The 19,370-nt window shown below is 38.6% G+C and overlaps 1 protein-coding gene across 1 annotated transcript in view; it reads right to left on the reverse strand.

The window, feature by feature from the left end:
• Positions 1–4,516, reverse strand: part of PPARGC1A (PPARG coactivator 1 alpha) — a 104,391-nt gene extending 99,875 nt beyond the window's left edge. The window contains exon 1 of the mRNA XM_052641799.1: positions 4,398–4,516. Coding sequence (XP_052497759.1) covers positions 4,398–4,445 — 48 coding nt within the window. The 5' untranslated portion in view covers positions 4,446–4,516. The remainder of the gene's footprint in view (positions 1–4,397) is intronic.
• Positions 4,517–19,370: the final 14,854 nt, after the last annotated feature.

A 19,370-nucleotide genomic window follows, 5' to 3' on the forward strand; every position in this document is an offset into this window, starting at 1 on the left:
CCATATAATTCATTTAGCAACTAATGATGCAGAGTCCTTTAACGTGTCCATGGTTCTCTTGAATTGTTATTTAAATCTTTTACTCTTACTTGACTTTTCATGAGCTTCTGAACTTCATCTTAAACAGATCAAAAATAAGTCCCTTGAGATGAAGGACAGAAATCACATTTCTTATTATCATTGTATCTCTCACTATGTGTAACTAGCAAGTCTTGTGTGCTCACGTGTGGGTCTGTGGATGGATGTATACAACTGGGATCACCTGATGTGTGAACAGAAAAACCACTCTACCACACAACAACCATATTTTTCTTCAACATTTATATTTTGCTCTAAGTGAATTCAAAAGAATGATTTTTTTCTTTGGAGTTTTAAAAAATGATTTCAATGTATAGAGAGGCTTAAAACACCCTCTATTGTGGCTGGGCTGCTTGTCACCTCCTTGTATACAGTAAGTGGTCTGTTAACTGTCCCCTACGGTGGCTTTTTTGAGAAAGTGGACCCTCTTCCGAAAGAGGCGGATTTCTACTTTGAACTGGCTATCTGACCACTAACAGCACTGCAATCTGTGAAGAACCCTGCAGAAACTGCTTATTGCAGGGATCTGGTGATATCAGAGCTATAACGACTAATCCACCTGCAAGCCGAGGGGTCTCAGTTGGCAAACACACCCTCCCAGGTGTCAACCACACGGCCCTCCCCTCCAAGGTCAGGAGAGATGCTGGGGAGTTGTTCCTATCCAGGCAGCAGTTGGGCATGAAGCTGAAGATGCTGCTTGACATTTAGATTTTGAATAAAATAAGTTCCATGCAGATTTTTTTCTCAAGCACCCCTGTCATCCCTGGCAGGCTACATTACACGGGTCATATGCAGCAGTGTGATTGTAAGCACCACGCTGAGAAGTAGGTACTGGGTAATGGAGTCAGCAGTTGGTAAGGGGAGGCTGGGAGGAGCCTGAACATTCCTGCAGTTCCTCCCTAAAACCACCAGGCCCCAGAGAGATCCTGAAAGGCAGGCACAAAGGTAATGCCAAGGAAGAGCAATCACCTCCATTGCGACTCTTTCCTTATCATTTTATTGGTCTTTCCTTTTTTATTATTGGAGTTATCCCAAAGTTGCAGGTCGGTATACTAAACTAGGTTTATAAGTAAGCTAGGCTGAAGAGAAGGTTTTGTTCTGGTGCAATGTTCATGCTTTGTTATGGGTGTAACACGTCCCAGTCTCTACACTCGCTCACTGCTTGTCCTCCAAATACAATACACACAGACAATGTTAACTCTTCTACAACATGACCAATTCAGAGACAAGGGGAAAACTTTTTCAGTGGTACAAAAACTACTAGGATTGGGGGAGAGTCTTTAAAAAGCAAAAGCAACAAGAAAATAAAAAAATAAGTTAGATAACACACTATCTGTGCATTCGGTTTACATTCCTTTTGTGGATAGCACACTCTAGAACCCATGTCTTGGAATGCTGACACTGATTTGGTGGACAACTTCTTGCTGTCTCTCTCTTTAACAGCCCTCTAAAGGCATGCCCTCTTCAAAACCCTTCAACCTTTCAGAAATATGTATTTTTCAGTAACTTTTAAAACCACTGAAAAGACAGATCAATTTTTTGTGTGTATTTTACTCTGCTGTCATTCACATATTTCTTTCCTTTCTTCTCTCTGTCAGTTTGTCTCATTTTTGCTCTTCTGTTATGGCTGAGAAATGTGCATATGTTGACGTGTTAATAAAATCAAGACTTCTGAACGTGGCATTATCCTGATAATCTAAAACACATTAGTGGTAGCAAGTGTTCCTGTTATTAATTTATATTTGGTCTTTGGATGATGCCAGCTTAACAGTCCGAGCCCTGTAACTGTCCTCATTTGACACGCTGGTATTTACTGCTTCCCTATACATCTGTAACAGGTGTGCTTTATGGCAATTTACAGAGACACATTCTACTGCCTCTCTGCAACTATGACAGCTATTTCACAACCACAGCCTTAATTTTATAATAAGATTTAAAAGGAGAAAGCAGTCACTAAACACAAAAGGCTAATTATTGTATGTTATTTCACCCCAACAGACTTTTCTCTTAGTTAAGGAGCAGACAATAAATTAGCTTAACTGCACTGATGATAATGAATCATTATAATTAAGCATAATTCTCCATTAACCTTTTGGAGGTTTTTGTGCCATTGATGGTAAATTTTAAAGAGAGGGAGAGCAGAAAGAGTGGACTTGGCCACATTAATTGTATTAACGAGAAAAGAATCTTACTTCTTAAAAAAAAAATTAGTCAAAGCAAGGGAGAGAGGGGAGGGCAGCGGTCAGTAAAGAGTGACAGTCTTAGTGGAGTGTATGTCATCAGAACTGTCTCTATCAATCTTAGTAACCTTATTGGACATCACCTTCATTAAACTGTGCAACACTGGGGACTCCGAGTAGCTACAGTGATATAGGCCTTTATTAACCAACGTGCTGTCTTGTCATTATGTGCAAAAGGGCATAATACGTTTTAGGATGACAGCAAACATTAATGATTCAAAAAATGAAAGCGGCCTACACTACCTGCTGCTCGTAATATTTGAGCCTGGCGGAGGTGATTCCCAGGGCTGCTGCCGCCAAGGCTGGGCTGCTAGCCGCCTACTGCCTCCGGTGCAACAGAGGAGAGACTGGCCGGTCTCAGCCGACCGACCGACAACTCAATCCACGGCTAGACAATTAGCCCGAGACCTCGCCTCCCTAAGCACAAAATTAAAGAGCCCTGTTCTAAACGGTTCTGATGCTTCTTTGAATATGACTGCAGGAATGCCAATGATGAAAATAAATCTTCCCTATTTCCATATGATCTAGTTCCTCAATCAACTCCTAACGGCATCAGGAATAATACATGATGGAAAAATGAAACTACAGCAGCTGAGACCCACAGTGCCAGCCAACCACCCACAGGATACTTCAGCTACTCGAAGACAATTAGGACTTTGAAGCCACTTAGAACCCTGACTCATAATAGCTACAGGATATATGAATTATCCATATTTCTCCCACCTTACCAAGAAATCACAACAAGATAAGAACAATTACAATCCGCAAAAACGCATCTGCCAAGGCAGGAGAGGGCAGAGGAAGCCAGCATTTGCAAACCCAGCGAAGAGTTAAGAATCCAGGGCATGCCTCGCTAGAGAAGAAAAATGCGTTCGCAGACAGCCTTGGCCAAATTATTTTCACTTTAGATGTGTATCACCGTACCACATGGACATCTTATTTAATCAAATCACGTGTAGCCCTTGATCCTCCCCTTACCCTACGTGCCCCCAGCTTCCCAGAGGAAGCTCTCTCAGCCCTTTGCCAGATTCATTGTTAGCCACTCAGATCCTCCCTGCAATTCAATTCGGGTCCATCTCACCAGAGTCCACAGAAAGTTTCACTTGTTTCCCAAGTTGGCCAAACTTTCCGAGAACATTCCATTGTGTTGAATGCAAACATGCCGCCGTCCTCCGTCCCCCACTGCTAGTCACTCTAGACTCCAGAGATTACGAGGAAACCGGCTTGCTTTTTTTCCTCCCCCTGTATGAATTGTAGCCAGCAGAGACTGTGGAATTGATGTATTGCCGTCTATTTTTACACAAGCAGCGAGCAGCTCCACACACAGTCCTGCATAAACTCTATTCTCTCTCCGGCTTCAGGCAGCTCTCCGTGGTACAGACAGTTTTAACCATTGGCTTCCCTGCCTAGATGCTAATGGAAAGCCTTGCACCGTAAAGCAGGTCTTTTTTTCTTTTTGCTGGCCAAAGCTTTCAATCACACAGCGGAGTTTTAAAGGAATCAGCTTTTGTTGTTTTGTGTTCTGTGGGAAAAGCAATCTAAAATAGCCCAGCAGGATTACTTAGGATTTTCTGAGTTCTCCGTCTGATGAACAGAGAGAGAAGAAAAAAAAATCCAGACTAGAGTCAAAACTGACTAGATTTGAGTCCATCCATTTTAATATTTTTATCTTCATCTTATTATAAATAGAAATGGCATTTTTCCAACCAGGCCACTAAACACCACTGGAAAGACTTCAGCTTCTGATTCATATCAATATCTTAGAGCATAAATATTGCATATGAGTAGAAACAGAGCCAAAGGCACATGGAAAGAGTTTCTAACTGCAACAGATCCTGATGACAGCAGCTAAGCTTTGATTTGTTCAAGGTATCTCAGAGTCGCCTTAAAATAGCAAACTTATAGGAGTTAAGATAAGATTGAGATTCTCTTCCAAAAGCGCCTGCCCCCGGCTACTTTTCTGCCTCCTTTCCTCACCCAAACCCAAGCCCTTCCCCCCCCCCCCCCCCCCACAGGAATAATTGCATCGCGAGGGAAGCTTCGGTCCTGGCTGCAGTGCCGAGCCCAGCCCCAGCTCACCTCGATGTCACTCCATACAGAGTCCTGGTTGCACATGTCCCACGCCATCCAGCTCCTGAATGACGCCAATCAAGCTGTTTCAACTCCAATCCACAGTGACACAGAGCACACACTCATGCAGGCAACCAGCCCCTTACTGAGAGTGAACTGAAGGCACCTGTCTTACTACAGTCCCCAGTCACATGACAAAGCTATTAAAAAGTAGGCTGGGCTGTCACTCACCCAGCCTCCCTTCTCCTGTGCTGCTAGCTGCTCAAACTTGTGACGTCACTCAAAGGCAGCCCTCTGCCTCAGTGAAGTAACGCTTAAAAAAAAAAAAACGGAAAGAAGAAAGAAAGAAAGAAAGGGAACACTTGGACTTTTGGGGCATCATGCTGTGACTAAAGCCAGCTTTGAATGCCACCAACTCTGAACAGAGCCCTGACGATATAATAACTAAAATCCCCTGCAATCTTTTTTTAATTTATTTTCCTTCCAAAACAAGCAAGTGGCAAAGCTCCCTATTTCATGACAGAGTAACTACATTCTTAGCTCAAATGTGTACTCCCTCAGGACTCAAATTTGAAGACATCCAAGTGAACTCGGTTTGGGACTAAAGCAAGATAGTATCACATGATGCATTTTTATGAGATATTTTCTAATTGGGGGAGTGTTTGAAAGCAGAGGATGAGGCATGACTTTTTTTTTCTTGCTTATTTAATCAACAAAACAGACTGTATTTCTTAAGGTATAAACAAACTCCTCCACGCAGAAAACGGCTGTCCCCGTGGCAGCAGGGAATACCAGCTCCCGAGAAGTGTTACTGCAGTTTGCTTTGCTCCATATAAGGAGAACAAGCAACAAAATGCCATCCTTTCAGGGTCCTTCAAATTATTTCCATTTCTCTCATAGTTCTCAGAAAGCAAGTTAGTAAAGACAGTCGCTGCAGCTTGGGCCCAGATCAGCTTAGTTTCCAGCTGCCTTTACCCGCCCCCCATACATGCAGCATTCCCTCTCTAACTGCCTTAGGGTGCCTTTTTGAATAAACACTGGATTCCAACCCTAGTGCCCTGGGTTGTGCATTTTGCCTGTGAGATCAAGAATGTTCATGGAGTCGGGGAAAAATACCAACATGTTATTAACAGAAATATTCATTTCTTGAGCTTTTTCATTTTTTGAATTTTTCAGCTTCGAGCCTGAGACAGAGAGCTAAAGCAGGTGCAACTGTTTTAGAATAACACTACACATCGAATCCATAACAAATTCAAGGTACTAGACAACTCTGGGAAACACTTCCCACAACCCCACAGTGGTCCGATTTAACCCTTCCAAGTTCCAGAGTGATGTACACGTGGTTGTATATTTGTGAATAAACTCCATATACTTTTAAAATCAGCTTGATTCTTTTACTTGATAATATTTCATCTGATAAAAAGGTTCCCCAGGTATCTAAAAATAATTCTCAAGCACTATTTGTTTAATTTTCTATTCTACTAAGTTTAACTTAATGAATTCTCTATTGTCCTTCCCTTTATCAAGAAAAAAATGGTGATTTGCTCTAACTATAAAGTCACTCAAATATTAAGGTGAAAGAAAAAACAACCCAAAAGCAAACAAACAAACAAAAAAATCAGACTGTTTCTTCTTTCAGATCACAACTCTTTCAAAAAATTCACTTACTCTGATATCTGCAACAAGTTGCTAGTATATTCCTGAATAACGTAATGAAATTGACAGTTTGTCATTACTGGACATAAAAAGATGGCCAAAAGCATTGACATTTTAAGTTAGCTGAATACATTTCACTGGCACATTTTGCCTCTTACAAAGAGTGGAAAATTACCGTAGTTTTAATTTTCTAAATCAAGAAAGAACAGGAAAATACAACCTCAGGAAGGCTTTTATACATGCAATTAGTGGCATTACTCTGCATTCCCCACAAAGAAACACTAATTTTCTTCACAATTATATTCTGATTTAATGTAAAACTATAGTAAATTATTAAAATGCAGGGCAAAGGTCATTGGCTCTGCCCTCAACACAGTCAACTGTGAAATAATATTGGTCACTTGACCAAGAAGAGCTGATGTTTATTCATTATTATCAGGTGATCCCTGTGTCATGATATTCTCTGATGTTTTTATTTGTGTTCATTGAATGCAAGGCCTCCATCATATATGTGTGTGTGTACATATATTTATGTTAATCTTATTTAAACCTTTTAGAGAAGTTCTTTACACTGGAATACTCTGTATTGTTGCTTTTGATATTTGAACCTGTTTACATTCTGTTATCAGGGCTTTCTTGTTTGTCTTTTTTGCCACCTAGTTCCACTTTTTCTTAATTAAATCAGCACCTACTGAAACCAAAGGTGGATGTGTGTGTGTGTACACGGTTCCTTGGCACATTCTCCCCCTTACAAATAATGGAAAATTATACATTTTTTTTTTCTTACTATCACGAAGAGAGAAAAAGGGTTAGTGAGAAGTCAAAACATTGAAATGATTTATAAACTACAGCATACCACAATTTTTCTCACAAATTTCTATTACTATATACACATACAAATTTATCTAGATCCTTGGGGCAAATTATAATAACTTCCACTATCTTTTTTTTTTGTCTCAAAAAGATAACTAATGAGAGGGATATTTTAGAGTTCTTATAATTTGGGTGATTAGCTCTTCAGATTAAAGTTTCTCTTATGTCCAGTTTTTCTTTTCTCAGGAAAACAAAAATTGTCAGTCACTCATCAACCTTGGTCTTTCCCAGGAAGTTTCTATATTTGATTCCCCCTCTACCTTGACTGTTTCTCTTCCTTTCTCCCTGTGGCCCTCTTTTTACCCCTTCATCAATTCTGCCTCCATGATTTCCAAATGTTTGATTTCAATCAACAAAGATCTATTGAAATCTTACTGTGTCCACAGCAATGTATTGCAAGGGCTTCCAAGACAGCATATGTCATGGACACAAGGGAACTTACAATTTGGGGGATGACAGACATTAAAAATGGAGAATAATCTTATATGAAAGAAGCAATGCTATTTTCCTCAATATCCAGATTCCTGTCCTCCTTAAAATATACCATTTCTAGGTACAAGGTCCTTTCACTAAACATTAAATGCACACCCAAATCAACCCCATTTTGTCTCAACAATAGAAGGAGGTATTTATTAACATCTGTTGAGTACCTATGATGTTCCATATCTACATAGAGCTTGGATTCCACCCCAGTGGATTTTCTCTGCTCAGAAGTTCTGTTAACGTTTCTCAAGACTCCAACATAGGTGGAGGCAAGAGGATCTATCCTTAAAGTTGATAACAAAAGAGAAAATAAACCTTCAAGAGACTAATTCAATTCTTCGGAAAAAATATAACTAAGGACATAACATTTAGGTTTCAATCCCCACTCCTGCCCCAAATTCCAGGCTTTTGCTCGCCTCCACATTTCAGACAACTGTCATTTCTAAAAACTAAATACAGTCAAACTGAATTACCCAAGTAGACAACAGCAAAGACAATTTTTTTGGATCTAATTATTACATGTATAGGTGAGAACTCAGAAGTGAAGAGCTACCAGCATAAATATCTTTTTTCATTTGTTTTTCTAAGTTTACAATAAACTGCATAAGAATAAACTTAAGGCTGAAAATTTCCAAGCAAGAAAAAGAGAGAAGAAAACCTACAGCAGAGCTTATAAGGGCTAGACATTGAAATCAGCAGTTTAGATACCACATTTCAATCAATTTAGTCCTCAAAACTATACAATAAAGATGATCTGTGTACCCATTTTATAACTGAGAAAAATAAGACAGAGCCAGGATTTTAGATAACAGTCAAAAAGAGCATACAGATCTCTAAAAATCCTCCTTGGAAGACTGAAGTTTCATACATAAGGTTAACATTCATTCTCAAATCAAAAGCACAGCTAAGTCCCCTGAGGCAAATTTATAACCTAGAGACTGTCTATTTTATGGGAAACCAACATTCCTGGGAATGCTACCTGCCTAGAAAGGAAAGGGATCTGCCCAGAATGGCTAGTATTTTTAAAGTTAATCATTACTAACAGGCATTCAGTTGCTGGCTTTTAATACCTGGAGGGGCTCATTGATCCTGAAACTCCACGTCAGTGTCTGAGCACGTGCTCTGAGCCCCTGGGACGTGTTCGAAGCTGAAGCTGTGGCTGTGCAGGGCACAGAAGCTGGTAGGAGGGCAGGGTATAATAAAGGCCCCTAGACTACAGCACTCTAAAATGAAGTCTTGTTTTACACAAAACCACCATGGTGATGTCACTGTGAACTAAGCATATTCGGGCAACAAACAGAGAAAAATCAGTGGACAACTTTAATGCCTCCTAGCATTCATTTATTTATTTTATTTTTCAGTAAACTTAGAGGTGATAAACAACTTCAGCAACCTCTCTCTCATCTCCAGTGAAATCGTCTGCAGACCAGCTCTAGGCAAATGAGCCCATATTTTAACATGGATCTCAAAACCTGTTCTTGGAACTTCTCACGCTAAAACAAAAAATTACCTACGAATTAGTCCAAATTGCAGTCAGTTGGACTAAATTAAATGTAAGGCAAGAAGTATGCTAATTAGGCCCACAGATAAGAGATAATAAAAGGATGGTTAAAATCTGATTTCGTCTGATGCTTGACTCTGCTGTATTTGAGAATTTACAGACATTTTCATTTACCTTAATTATTTCAGGTTAATTCATGTATAATGCAGTGAGTTATTGGTTGTTTAAACAAGAACTGTTCAACAGGGTTATTTTGTATTTTTTTTTAACTTAAACAATATAAAGCACATGCTATTTTATTAAATGTTATTATTAAAATGTTAAAGTCCTACTGAACCTCAATAACAGAACTCACTTAGTAAGAAAAACATTTTATCCCCTAACTGAAGTTCCTGAGGGCCAGAGAAAATTAGGGTACACAATTATTAAATTGAAAAAAAAAATTGTTAGTCAAGCAGTTCCCTTTGGTACTTATTTCTAGAGCTGGGGTCCTAATGAGCTTAACTTCTTTTGATTGTAGTGAAGTAAATTGTATTTTCAACTATTCTTGAGATGGAAGAATTAAATAAGTTTTTTTTTTCCTTTTTTTTTAAATCCCACCAGATCAGACTTGGAAGGGTTTTGGTTATTTTGCTTTTATTTCTGTTGTATATTTTTCCAGTGCTTCGGCATTTGAATTTACTCTAGCACAGTAAATATATATCCTAAAAATATGAGGATGTAGAAACGAAATAAATTCTCATCTTGGGAAATAATTAGCTTAAGGTCTAAGCTAAATTTTGTGATGCTTTGGATAAAATCTTACTTTCTATTGCTATCCCAACTAGACACAGGACTTCTGAGGAAATATTCTTAACCAAGAAGACCACTTCTAAGACTGACCTCTGCATTTAGCAGCTCAATCAAAAATAGATGTCAAATACCACTGGTCGGATTATAAATGAGTAAAGATTTTTCTAGGGAATGAGCAGGAAGTATGTGTCAAAAATGTTAAAAATGGGCAACCCCATAGATTCAAAAATTCTACTTCTAGAACTTCATCTTAAGGAAATAACAGGGGGATACATGCAAAGATTTTTAGTGTGGAGATAGTCAATGCTACATAATTTACATTATTGAAAACTTGAAAGCAGTGTAAGTGTCCAACAATAATGCCCTGACAAAATAAATTATGGCACACTATATATATATATATATAAACTCATATATATTCATACAGACATATTCAGTATGTATATATATTCAATGCTATCATTAAAAACTGTAGTAAAATAAATTTAATAGCATAATAAGAAAATATTCAAAATATATTAAGGTTTAAAATTATATTTGAAGAAACTATAGTCACAAAAACTTACATATAAATAACACTCAGAAAAACAGAAGAACAAAGAGGATAAGGAGAAAATATAACAAGGTGTTAATAGTGGCCAATGACATAAGTTCTTTTAAATTTTTGTATGTGTGAATATATGTGTCTTTCTACAATTTTTAAATTTTCTGAGATAAACATGTATAGCTTTTATATTCAGAAGAATAAAACTATTCATTTTTTTTAAGAAATATAGAAATTCAGACTTATAACTATGCATTCTTAACATACAGGGAATGTAACAAATAGAAACAGCCTCTGATATCCACTATAAACCTCAATATTCATCATATATCTAAAAGGAAGCCATTTCTGCCTATCAAGTCTAATAGCCACTCCGCTCAGGATGCAAGGCTGGGAGAAGTTACTATCTGGCACCCTGAAAAACACTCTGAGCTCTGAATTCTGGGGAAAAGAAAGCTTTCGGCTATTAGCTTGCCTGCGAGGTGGGCCCAAATCACTGACCCCAGATGCCATGGCCATCTACACTTTGTTTGTCAACTTGAAATGTCACCAGTTAAGTGAAACAAAAGTTCCACTGAAAAATGCAATTATCCTTAGTACAGTTAAGGAGACTTCAGTTATTTATACAAAAGCACCTATATTTGTTCATCATATTTTTTCTCCCTTCTTGCATCTAATGATGTTCAGAAGCACATACCAAGGGGAAAAAAAAGTAAATACTTTTAGAATGGTATGACTAAAGTATTAAGAAAATTTTTCAAGACGGGATTTTTACCAGCTGGGAATAAGATGGGGCAGTTATAGAAGGAAGAAGGGAAGAGCTGTTGGAGATGTGGCTTTGATAGGAGACAAGTGAAATTGACTGGTGCGAAAAATGCAGTCCAAGTTTCAAACCAGCAACTTGCAAGTGAATTTCTGTACCACAATCTGTTCCTGAATGTGGAGCCACCTGTGTAAATGCTGTCACGTTGCAGCTCTGTTCTTGGGCAGGAACCTCATTCTGGGTTCTCCAAATGTCACATGAGACCTTGACCTCCCCTTTCCCCTAGAAGGCTGACCATCTCCACAGGGGTGAAAGCTGTACTGTCAGCCTCTTCAAATTAGTGTTCTTGCAGTTTTATGGATCTTCCCTGCAAATTACTCTTCCTACACTTGGGTGATCATTATTGTGACCATTAAGAATTTTCATGAGAAGATGGTTCACAGGGCTGAAACCAAGGCCAAATTCAGGAGATTTCAAGTAATGACGTGAGGCTCAAGTCTTCTTGATAAGCCGAGTGACTCTGTGAATCTTGATTTAGCCCAGAAAGGAAGGAAAAAGATGGTAGGAAGGACACGGGTTCTGCAATTCAACTTTGGGCAGTTCACTTAATGATTCTAGCCTCAGTTTCCTCATCTGTCAATAGAGATGGTCGGATTCAATTATATCTAAGATCCCCGTCAACTCTCAAATGCAGTGATGTCTCTGCCCTGACAGAGACAGGAGACGGGACAACGTCTTTGCACAGGGTGAACGCAAATGTTGCACTGTTCAAAGGAACTAGAGATCAGGGAGAATGCGTAGGAAAAGTAAAAGCGCACTCTCATAGAAATATGGATCTTTAAACTTCCTAACCATTGCAGAAAAAGAATAGATGAGAACTGGAAATATATCATACTTCTGTGAATATTGCCCACAAGAAGACCAGCTTCTACAGACTCCAGGTTCTTACAAAGCCCAGGTCATTGCCCCAGAGAAATAGCAAGCTTTCACCTTGTTTATCATTAACTCTATTAAACGGTACAAGTCACATTGAAGATCAAGTCCCTGCTTGCATAGTAAGGATGAAAAACACACAGCTGATATGATAGTGACTATTCACTTATGCCTACATATAGATGTAATTTAACATACTCACATGTGATTTGGTTTTACAATGGGTAAGAAATAATGTTACCCAGAGAGAGAAGATTTAGAAGGGTGGATGGATCTGAAATTTAGGGTTTTGTAAATAGGAATAAGGTCCATGGAAATAAGAGCTTAAAGTAACATTCCTGCCTCCTATTACCAGAGCACTCAGCCCATTAAATTAAAAGCTCATAGTATTTGTTAAAAGGAGACCTTACCTTTTCTTTCTTTTTTTTTTAATTTGAGAAAGATCATCTGAGGTGTTACTATAGAATGTGGAGGTAGAAAAGAAGGACAAATGCCTAACATATGTTATCCTGGCATTATTAGCAAATATATTAAATCAGGATGTATCACAGGATACATAGTTGATATATCACTGGGAGTTATGCAGTTGTCCTGTTTAGCTCTTTTCTTTGTACATACAACCCTGTTTAGCAGAAGGAAGACCTGTGCTTCAGAGCCAAATAATACCATACACTTAGAAATCGTCCCTTAGTGCTGAATGAATAGCCTCAGACATACTACATTCCTCTAACAGAACATTTGGAGACGGAGCCCTGGTAACAGAGGAGAAAAACCAGGGAAATGATAAACCTCGGTAAGGAAAAAGGTGCTTGATAAACCACCAGCACCTAAGTGCTGGACACCCCAGCAGTATCCTGTCGCAAGACAGATTAAACTTCCCATTTTCTTGCACCCAGAAAAAAAGAAACAATAAGAAACTAACATAAGATAGCTTGATTTCTGGGCCTGTGAAACAAATCTCCAAAAGGCAATTTACAAGAGTTTCCCTTTTCAACAGTTCAAAAGCGTTAAAGAGCCCAGGCTGTACTCTGCCCCAAACAGATGATCAGAAAGGATTCTTTTCCTACCACTTTTCAAAACAAAAATCTCTGACAACTTCCGAGGTATAACTTTCTGCCATCCATCTTAGTACATCCATTTCCATGTAGGGTACCTAAAAATAGGCCACACCTAACCTTTTACACAGCCATACAAAGCTATTTAGTGGGAACTCCAACTCGGCACTCTCTTGCGGGTATTTTCAGACTGTGCCCTCTTTGTTTTCCCTATTATATTACCCTATGTTGAATATTGCGTAAAAACACAGGACAAGAGTGGTTTGCTGGGATATACCTTACATTGCGACCGCTAAGGCTCCATAATTGAGTTTTGTTATTTTATTTTGTTTTAGACTGAATCAAATAAAAGTAAGCTTAATACTTTTTTAAAAGCAATTTAAACAGTAATTAATGTTCAATAAACTTATTAATTCTACTGGCAATATTATGGTTGATGAGATTCTTACACTTCAAAAGTATAGCCAAATACATCAGTGAGAATTAAAAAAACTTCTACTATACGTGAAAATGTGCATAATTCCAGCAAATATAATGTGAAGATAAATAAGCCAGACACACTCAAAAAGTATATGTTTGATGATTACTCTAGCCATTATATGAATAAGTACAGAAACAGATGTACCTAATTTATTAAGCCAGAAGTCAGGTTAGAGACTGACTTTGGTTTGGTTAGAAGCTGGGAGCATGGTGTGGGCAAGGGGCTCCAGAAATACTGTGGTTGCTCAGTCACTCAGTCATGTCAGACTCTCTGAGGACCCTTGGATGGGAGCCCGCCAGGCTCCTCTGTTCATGGAATTTCCCAGGAAAGAATACTGGAGCAGGTTGTCATTTCCTTCTCCAGGAGATCTTCTTGACCCAGGGATGGAACCCTTGTCTCCTGTGTCTCTTGCATTGATTCTTTACCACTGAGCTACTTGGGAAGCCCTCCAGAAAGCTAGTTATGGTTTATTTCTTTCTGTCAATTCTGGTTCCATGGATACGGTCAGTTAGTGAAAGTTCATGGAACTCAACCCTTATGATATATGCACTTTTCAGTATTCATAGTATATGTCAGTTAAAAAGTCTAAAATGCATAGAGAAGAAAGAGCAGAAAATCTTCCCATACTGCAAATTTTAAAGTTTACTACCTTCCTGTTAAAAAAATTCTGAATGTTCAACTAACCTTAAAGAAGCCAATGAACCACACAGACAATCAGAAGTGGAGTAGGAATCAAGAGACCCAGTGTGGACCTTGGACAAAGCCATTTCAATTGTCTAAATTTATATTCTATCAAAAGATGAGATAGGGTTAAGTATCTGAATTCTTTCTTTTTTAAATTTTCATTGGAGTATAGTTGGTTTACCATATTGTATTAGGTTCAGGTATACAGCAAAGTGAATTAGTTATACATATACACGTAACCACTCTATTTTTAGATTCTTTCCCCATATAGCTCATTACAGAGTATTGAGTCGAGTTCTCTGTGCTATACAGTAGGTCCTTATCAGTTATCAACTTTATATATGAGTCCCTGGTGGCTCAGACGGTAAAGAATCTGCCCCCAATGCAAGAGATCATCTAGAGTAGTGTGTATATATCTTAATTTCCCAATTTATCCCTCTCCCTCATTTCCCCCATGGTAACCATTAGTTTATTTTCTATATTGGTGACTCTATTTCTGTTTTGCAAATAAGTTCACTTGTACCATTTTTTTTTTAAGATTCCATGTATAAGCAATATCACATAATTGTCTCTGGTTAACTCACTTCTCTGAATGTATTTCTTAAATGAAGTGAAAAAAACTTTCAACTCATAAACTTTAGTACTTTGCCTTTGGTTTAAAATTCACTATTAGGGGGGTCATCGACTTGGTGTGAAAACCTGCTCCTCTTCTCTGAGAACATAACTTTTGGGGTCTGATTCCCTGGTGGCAAGAGTGGTAAAGAACCCGCCTTCCAATGCAGGAGACATAAAAAATGTGGGTTCGATCCCTGGGTCAGGAAGATCTCCTAGAGGAGGGTATGGCAACCCATTCCAGTGTTCTTGCCTAGAGACTCCCATGGACAGAGGTCACAAAGAGTCAGATGTTACTGAAGCGACTTAGCATACGCATGCATCTGTCTGTGTGAACCCAAGTGAGTTTAATTATCTGATCTCTCATTTTTAGCTGTGAAAATGGAAATATAAATATTAATACCTACTTTACATGATTGGTGTTAGGGTTCAACGAGTTGTATACGAGCCTAACGCTTGGCATATAGTAAGTACTCAGTAATGATACCTGTTATTCACATACCAATATGTACACCTCATTGAACGTCAAGCACCATCAGAGTAAATACAGAGATCTGCTCTTTCCTGGCTTCCTCATCTAAAACCCATCCTAGAAACAAAGCAGAGCAGACTTTCTTTTGAAGTCTTATATTCAGCCAACTTTCTTTGGGTGCACACACAGAATCATCACCTACACTTTTAGGATGTCAAATTTCTGTACGTGAAGAAAGGGAAAACCAGCCTCACACCAGTCCTGACCTGGGTCTACTTCTAAAGAGATCAGAAGCAGCAATTGCAGAGAGCAGTTTTTGTTTCCATGATGCTGGCCACAAAAGTGATCTGAGCTAAAAGTCTTTCAAGAGTTTCTCTGTTAAGAAGCAAGACATCCATATGGGGCCTGAAAACTGACAAGATACTATGAGTTTGCAAATCCAAGAAGACCCGCCAAGTAGCAAATCATGTTTTAAAATGATGCTACCTATGGGGGCAAAAATGGAAAACAAAGCCACAGGAGCAAAACAATTCAATATAAAGTCAATTTTGCCACCAGTGGCCCATCAAACAAACTGTCTCAGCATTCACATTCTTCTGGAATTTGTGATCAATCATACAATTAATTTTTAAATTGATAAAGTGATATAAAGGATATGTTATATTTTATTTTAGATATTTAAGGTATTTTTTTTTCTTTCAAGTAATTTTTCTGTGTCAGGATATGCTGCCAAGGAGGGATATACTTTGAAAACAGTGCTGTCCAATGCAACAGCCACTACCCACCCATGGTCCTGAGCATTTGAAATGTGTCTAGTCAAAACTGAGATGTTCTGTCAATACAAAGTATACAGATTTCAAAGTCTTAAATGTGAAAAACTGAATAGAAGATATTAACAAGTTATAGTGATGACACATTGATATAATAGTTTGGACATATTGTGAAAAATAAAAGATGTTATTAAATTTAAATTTCCCTTTTGTAAATGTGGCTACCAGAAAATTTCAAAGTATACATATGATAGCCATAATCTTCCTACTTGGCAGTGGTGGCCTAAAGTTTTGCACTCACTCTCAAGTAAGTGATATCATAGACGCAAATAAAATGAGTGACTAGAGAGTCAGTGGCTTTCAGAATGTAAAGGGGTGATAGGGCAGGGCACTAGCAGGACTCACCTCTAGGTGCATCACTTCCATCCCCATTAGTGGACAGTGATCCTTGGAGCTTTACCGTATTCTCTCACAGCCCTGTATTAAATGCTGTATAATCCACCCTCCTTACAAAATCAGGAACATCCCTGAGGCAACCCGGTATATCTTTTCAACACCTTCCATACCTTTTCAAAACATATACATAATAATGAGATGGAAACTTATAAAGTCAGGTCTAACCAGGTGCTCCAGATTGGGGGGTGGAGAGAAAATAGAGCTGATCGTATTCCAAAACTTGACCAGGCTGCAGAAGGCGAGAGCGGAACAAAGTATGCAAACTCTGAGGGATGAGTATGCAAGGTCCTCAAGAACCCTGTTCTCTTCCTGGGGACTAGGGGCATTTTTCAGTGGGTAACATTCACTTGAATTACAAAATGCACTCACTTCTCTCTTCCAAGGGAGAAAAGCCTGTTGTTGCATTTATAATGTAGCTTTAGTTTTGGATGCCAAAAATGATTCAGTAAACACAGTTATGTTATGGTATACTATTTCTTATTCAGCACTCAAATTAATCTCAAGGCAGTGCTGGCATTAATTCAATTGGATGCCTGTACTTAGGATTTCACATAGGTGCCTTCATCCAATTCTTCTTCGCAACTAATAAAATCTTAATTCATGGTAATATATTTATTTCTAGTTCAGTTCATGTTAAGGAGTGTAGTACTTTACAGAAAACTAATTAATATCAATCATATATTATAACACTTTTAATGGTTCAGAGGAAAATCTTACACTAGGGGAAAGATTAGATGAACCAGGGGGTCTTAGCCTATCCTATTTATTCCTAAGATTTGAGGAAAAGTACCAAGCATCATTTAAAATATTAATTTAATTGAGGGTGTGCATCATGGGAAGTCTGGGAATTAAGAACCCTGGTTCTGATCCCTAATAGGACATTGATTTGATGTGGCCCAAGAATGTAATTTACACTCTCAGAAACTCTGTTTTCTACCTACTTTGTGTAACAACCATATAATTTGCAAGTTGGTAAAGATATTCAAATTCAGACGCATGGTACAATTAAAATAATGAACAACTTCACTGATAGCATGCTTTCTGCAATCATTGGTAACAATTCTATTTTTATGAAATGTTTGAACAATGTTAATAGCATCATATTTTCTGGGATTGGATATATAGTCAGCAGGATGGTATGAGTGTGAGTCCTGGATGATGACGGAAATGGCGCCCCCTGGAGTTGTGCAATGCAGTGGCCTTTATGTTGCCTTAAGGAGCTATGTTTAAAAGGCTTGATTCTACCCTAGATACAAAGAATTGGAGCAGTGGTTATACAACACTTCAGCATCTTAAAAGATAATTATTATAATTCAATAGGTGCCTTGAAGCTGCATGGTCATACTCTCCAGCCTTTTCCTTTCCAAATTAGGCATTAGGCATTCATTCATTCCATAACAATTCCCCCACAGTGACATGCTACACACAAAAAAATTAAGTTAAATAAATAAGCAAAAATTTAAAAGATTGGCACATCCTATTCTTTTAATTTAAATTAAAAAAATTTTTTTAATTGGAGGATAATTGCTTTACAATGTTGTGTTGATTTTTGCACAATAGTGTGAATCAGCCATAAGTATACATATATCCCCTCCCTCTTGAGCCTCCCACCCAGCCCCTCCATCTCACCCCTCTAGGTCATCACAGAGCAACAGGCTAAATTCCCTGTGCTATATAGACAGCAATTCCCATTAGCAATCTATGTCACACACGGTGATGTATATGTTTTAATGCTACTCATTCTATTCTCTTTTTTTTCCTCTTTAACAATCCACACATGAAACCTCCAAATCTGAGAAAGATATATATTTTTAAATCCTGATAATTAGAAAGAAAATAAAAGCCAAGACATCAGCAGGAGGCTGGGGGCAGAGACCATGTCTCTCCATACTCACTTGCAGAACTGAGTCCATAAATGATAACCCCTAGGATGCATGTCATTCATTTTACTGCAGTGTAAATAGTTGCACAGCAGGTCGAGGGCACACTCACGACGGGGGCTCACACACGCGACTTTTTAATTCACAAGGGCATGGTGACGTGGGAGGGCACCTGGGAGTCACTGCTCAATGAACTCCACAATAGGGCACAGATTTGAAACCCAATCTTAGCCTGATATGGACATAAGAGCAAATACATACAGTATCATGTGCTTTCCAACAGCCCTGTGTCTCGAGGGAGCTCTCTGACATCAGCAGCTCAGACAGGTGGTTCCCTTTCCAACTGTGGAAAATAAAACCCCACTGCAGCGGCACAAAGTAAATATAGCTGTACTGTAATTTTTCCTTGGTGCACTCTCCCTGTGATTTCTGTCCTGTGATGATACTTTATCCAAGGAACCCATCCAGGGCATCTTTCCATGCTAATCACTGATTAAACATTTGCAAATAGGCTGACACTAGCATTCAAGACACTGGTAGAGGATTCTGTTTTGCTGTTCTGGTTGGTAGAATGAGAGTTTTCTGCCTCTCATTGTCAACTGGCTGCCTAAACCTCTGCTGGAATATGTCACCCTGTGTCTCTGTTACTAATACAACCCAACAAAATGACAGACAAGAGTCAGACCATCTGAAAATCACATGCACAGAGCAGGTCAATACCAATTACATCCAGTTCGAGTCTGAGAACTCAAATCAGCTGAGATGTACTAAGCCCTTTGTGACCACAACTATTTGCTTTTGCATTTACGAATTATTAGCAGAAGGGCACCCTGTAACTTCTGTATAAGATTACTTAATTCAACTTCTCTTTCCCTTTCTGAACATAGATACTTTTACACTCTGACAGCCGCTGGCTCTTGAAGCATTCTCCTTTTTGTTGTATCTCCTTAGAAACACAAATCTTGTTCCCTGGCAGCGGCAGCTCTAAGTGCTGGACCACATGCCCGAACTAGTTCTCCCTCGCAGC

The sequence above is a fragment of the Budorcas taxicolor genome, chromosome 6, assembly GCF_023091745.1.
Source record: "Budorcas taxicolor isolate Tak-1 chromosome 6, Takin1.1, whole genome shotgun sequence".
NCBI classification, from domain to species: domain Eukaryota; kingdom Metazoa; phylum Chordata; class Mammalia; order Artiodactyla; family Bovidae; genus Budorcas; species Budorcas taxicolor.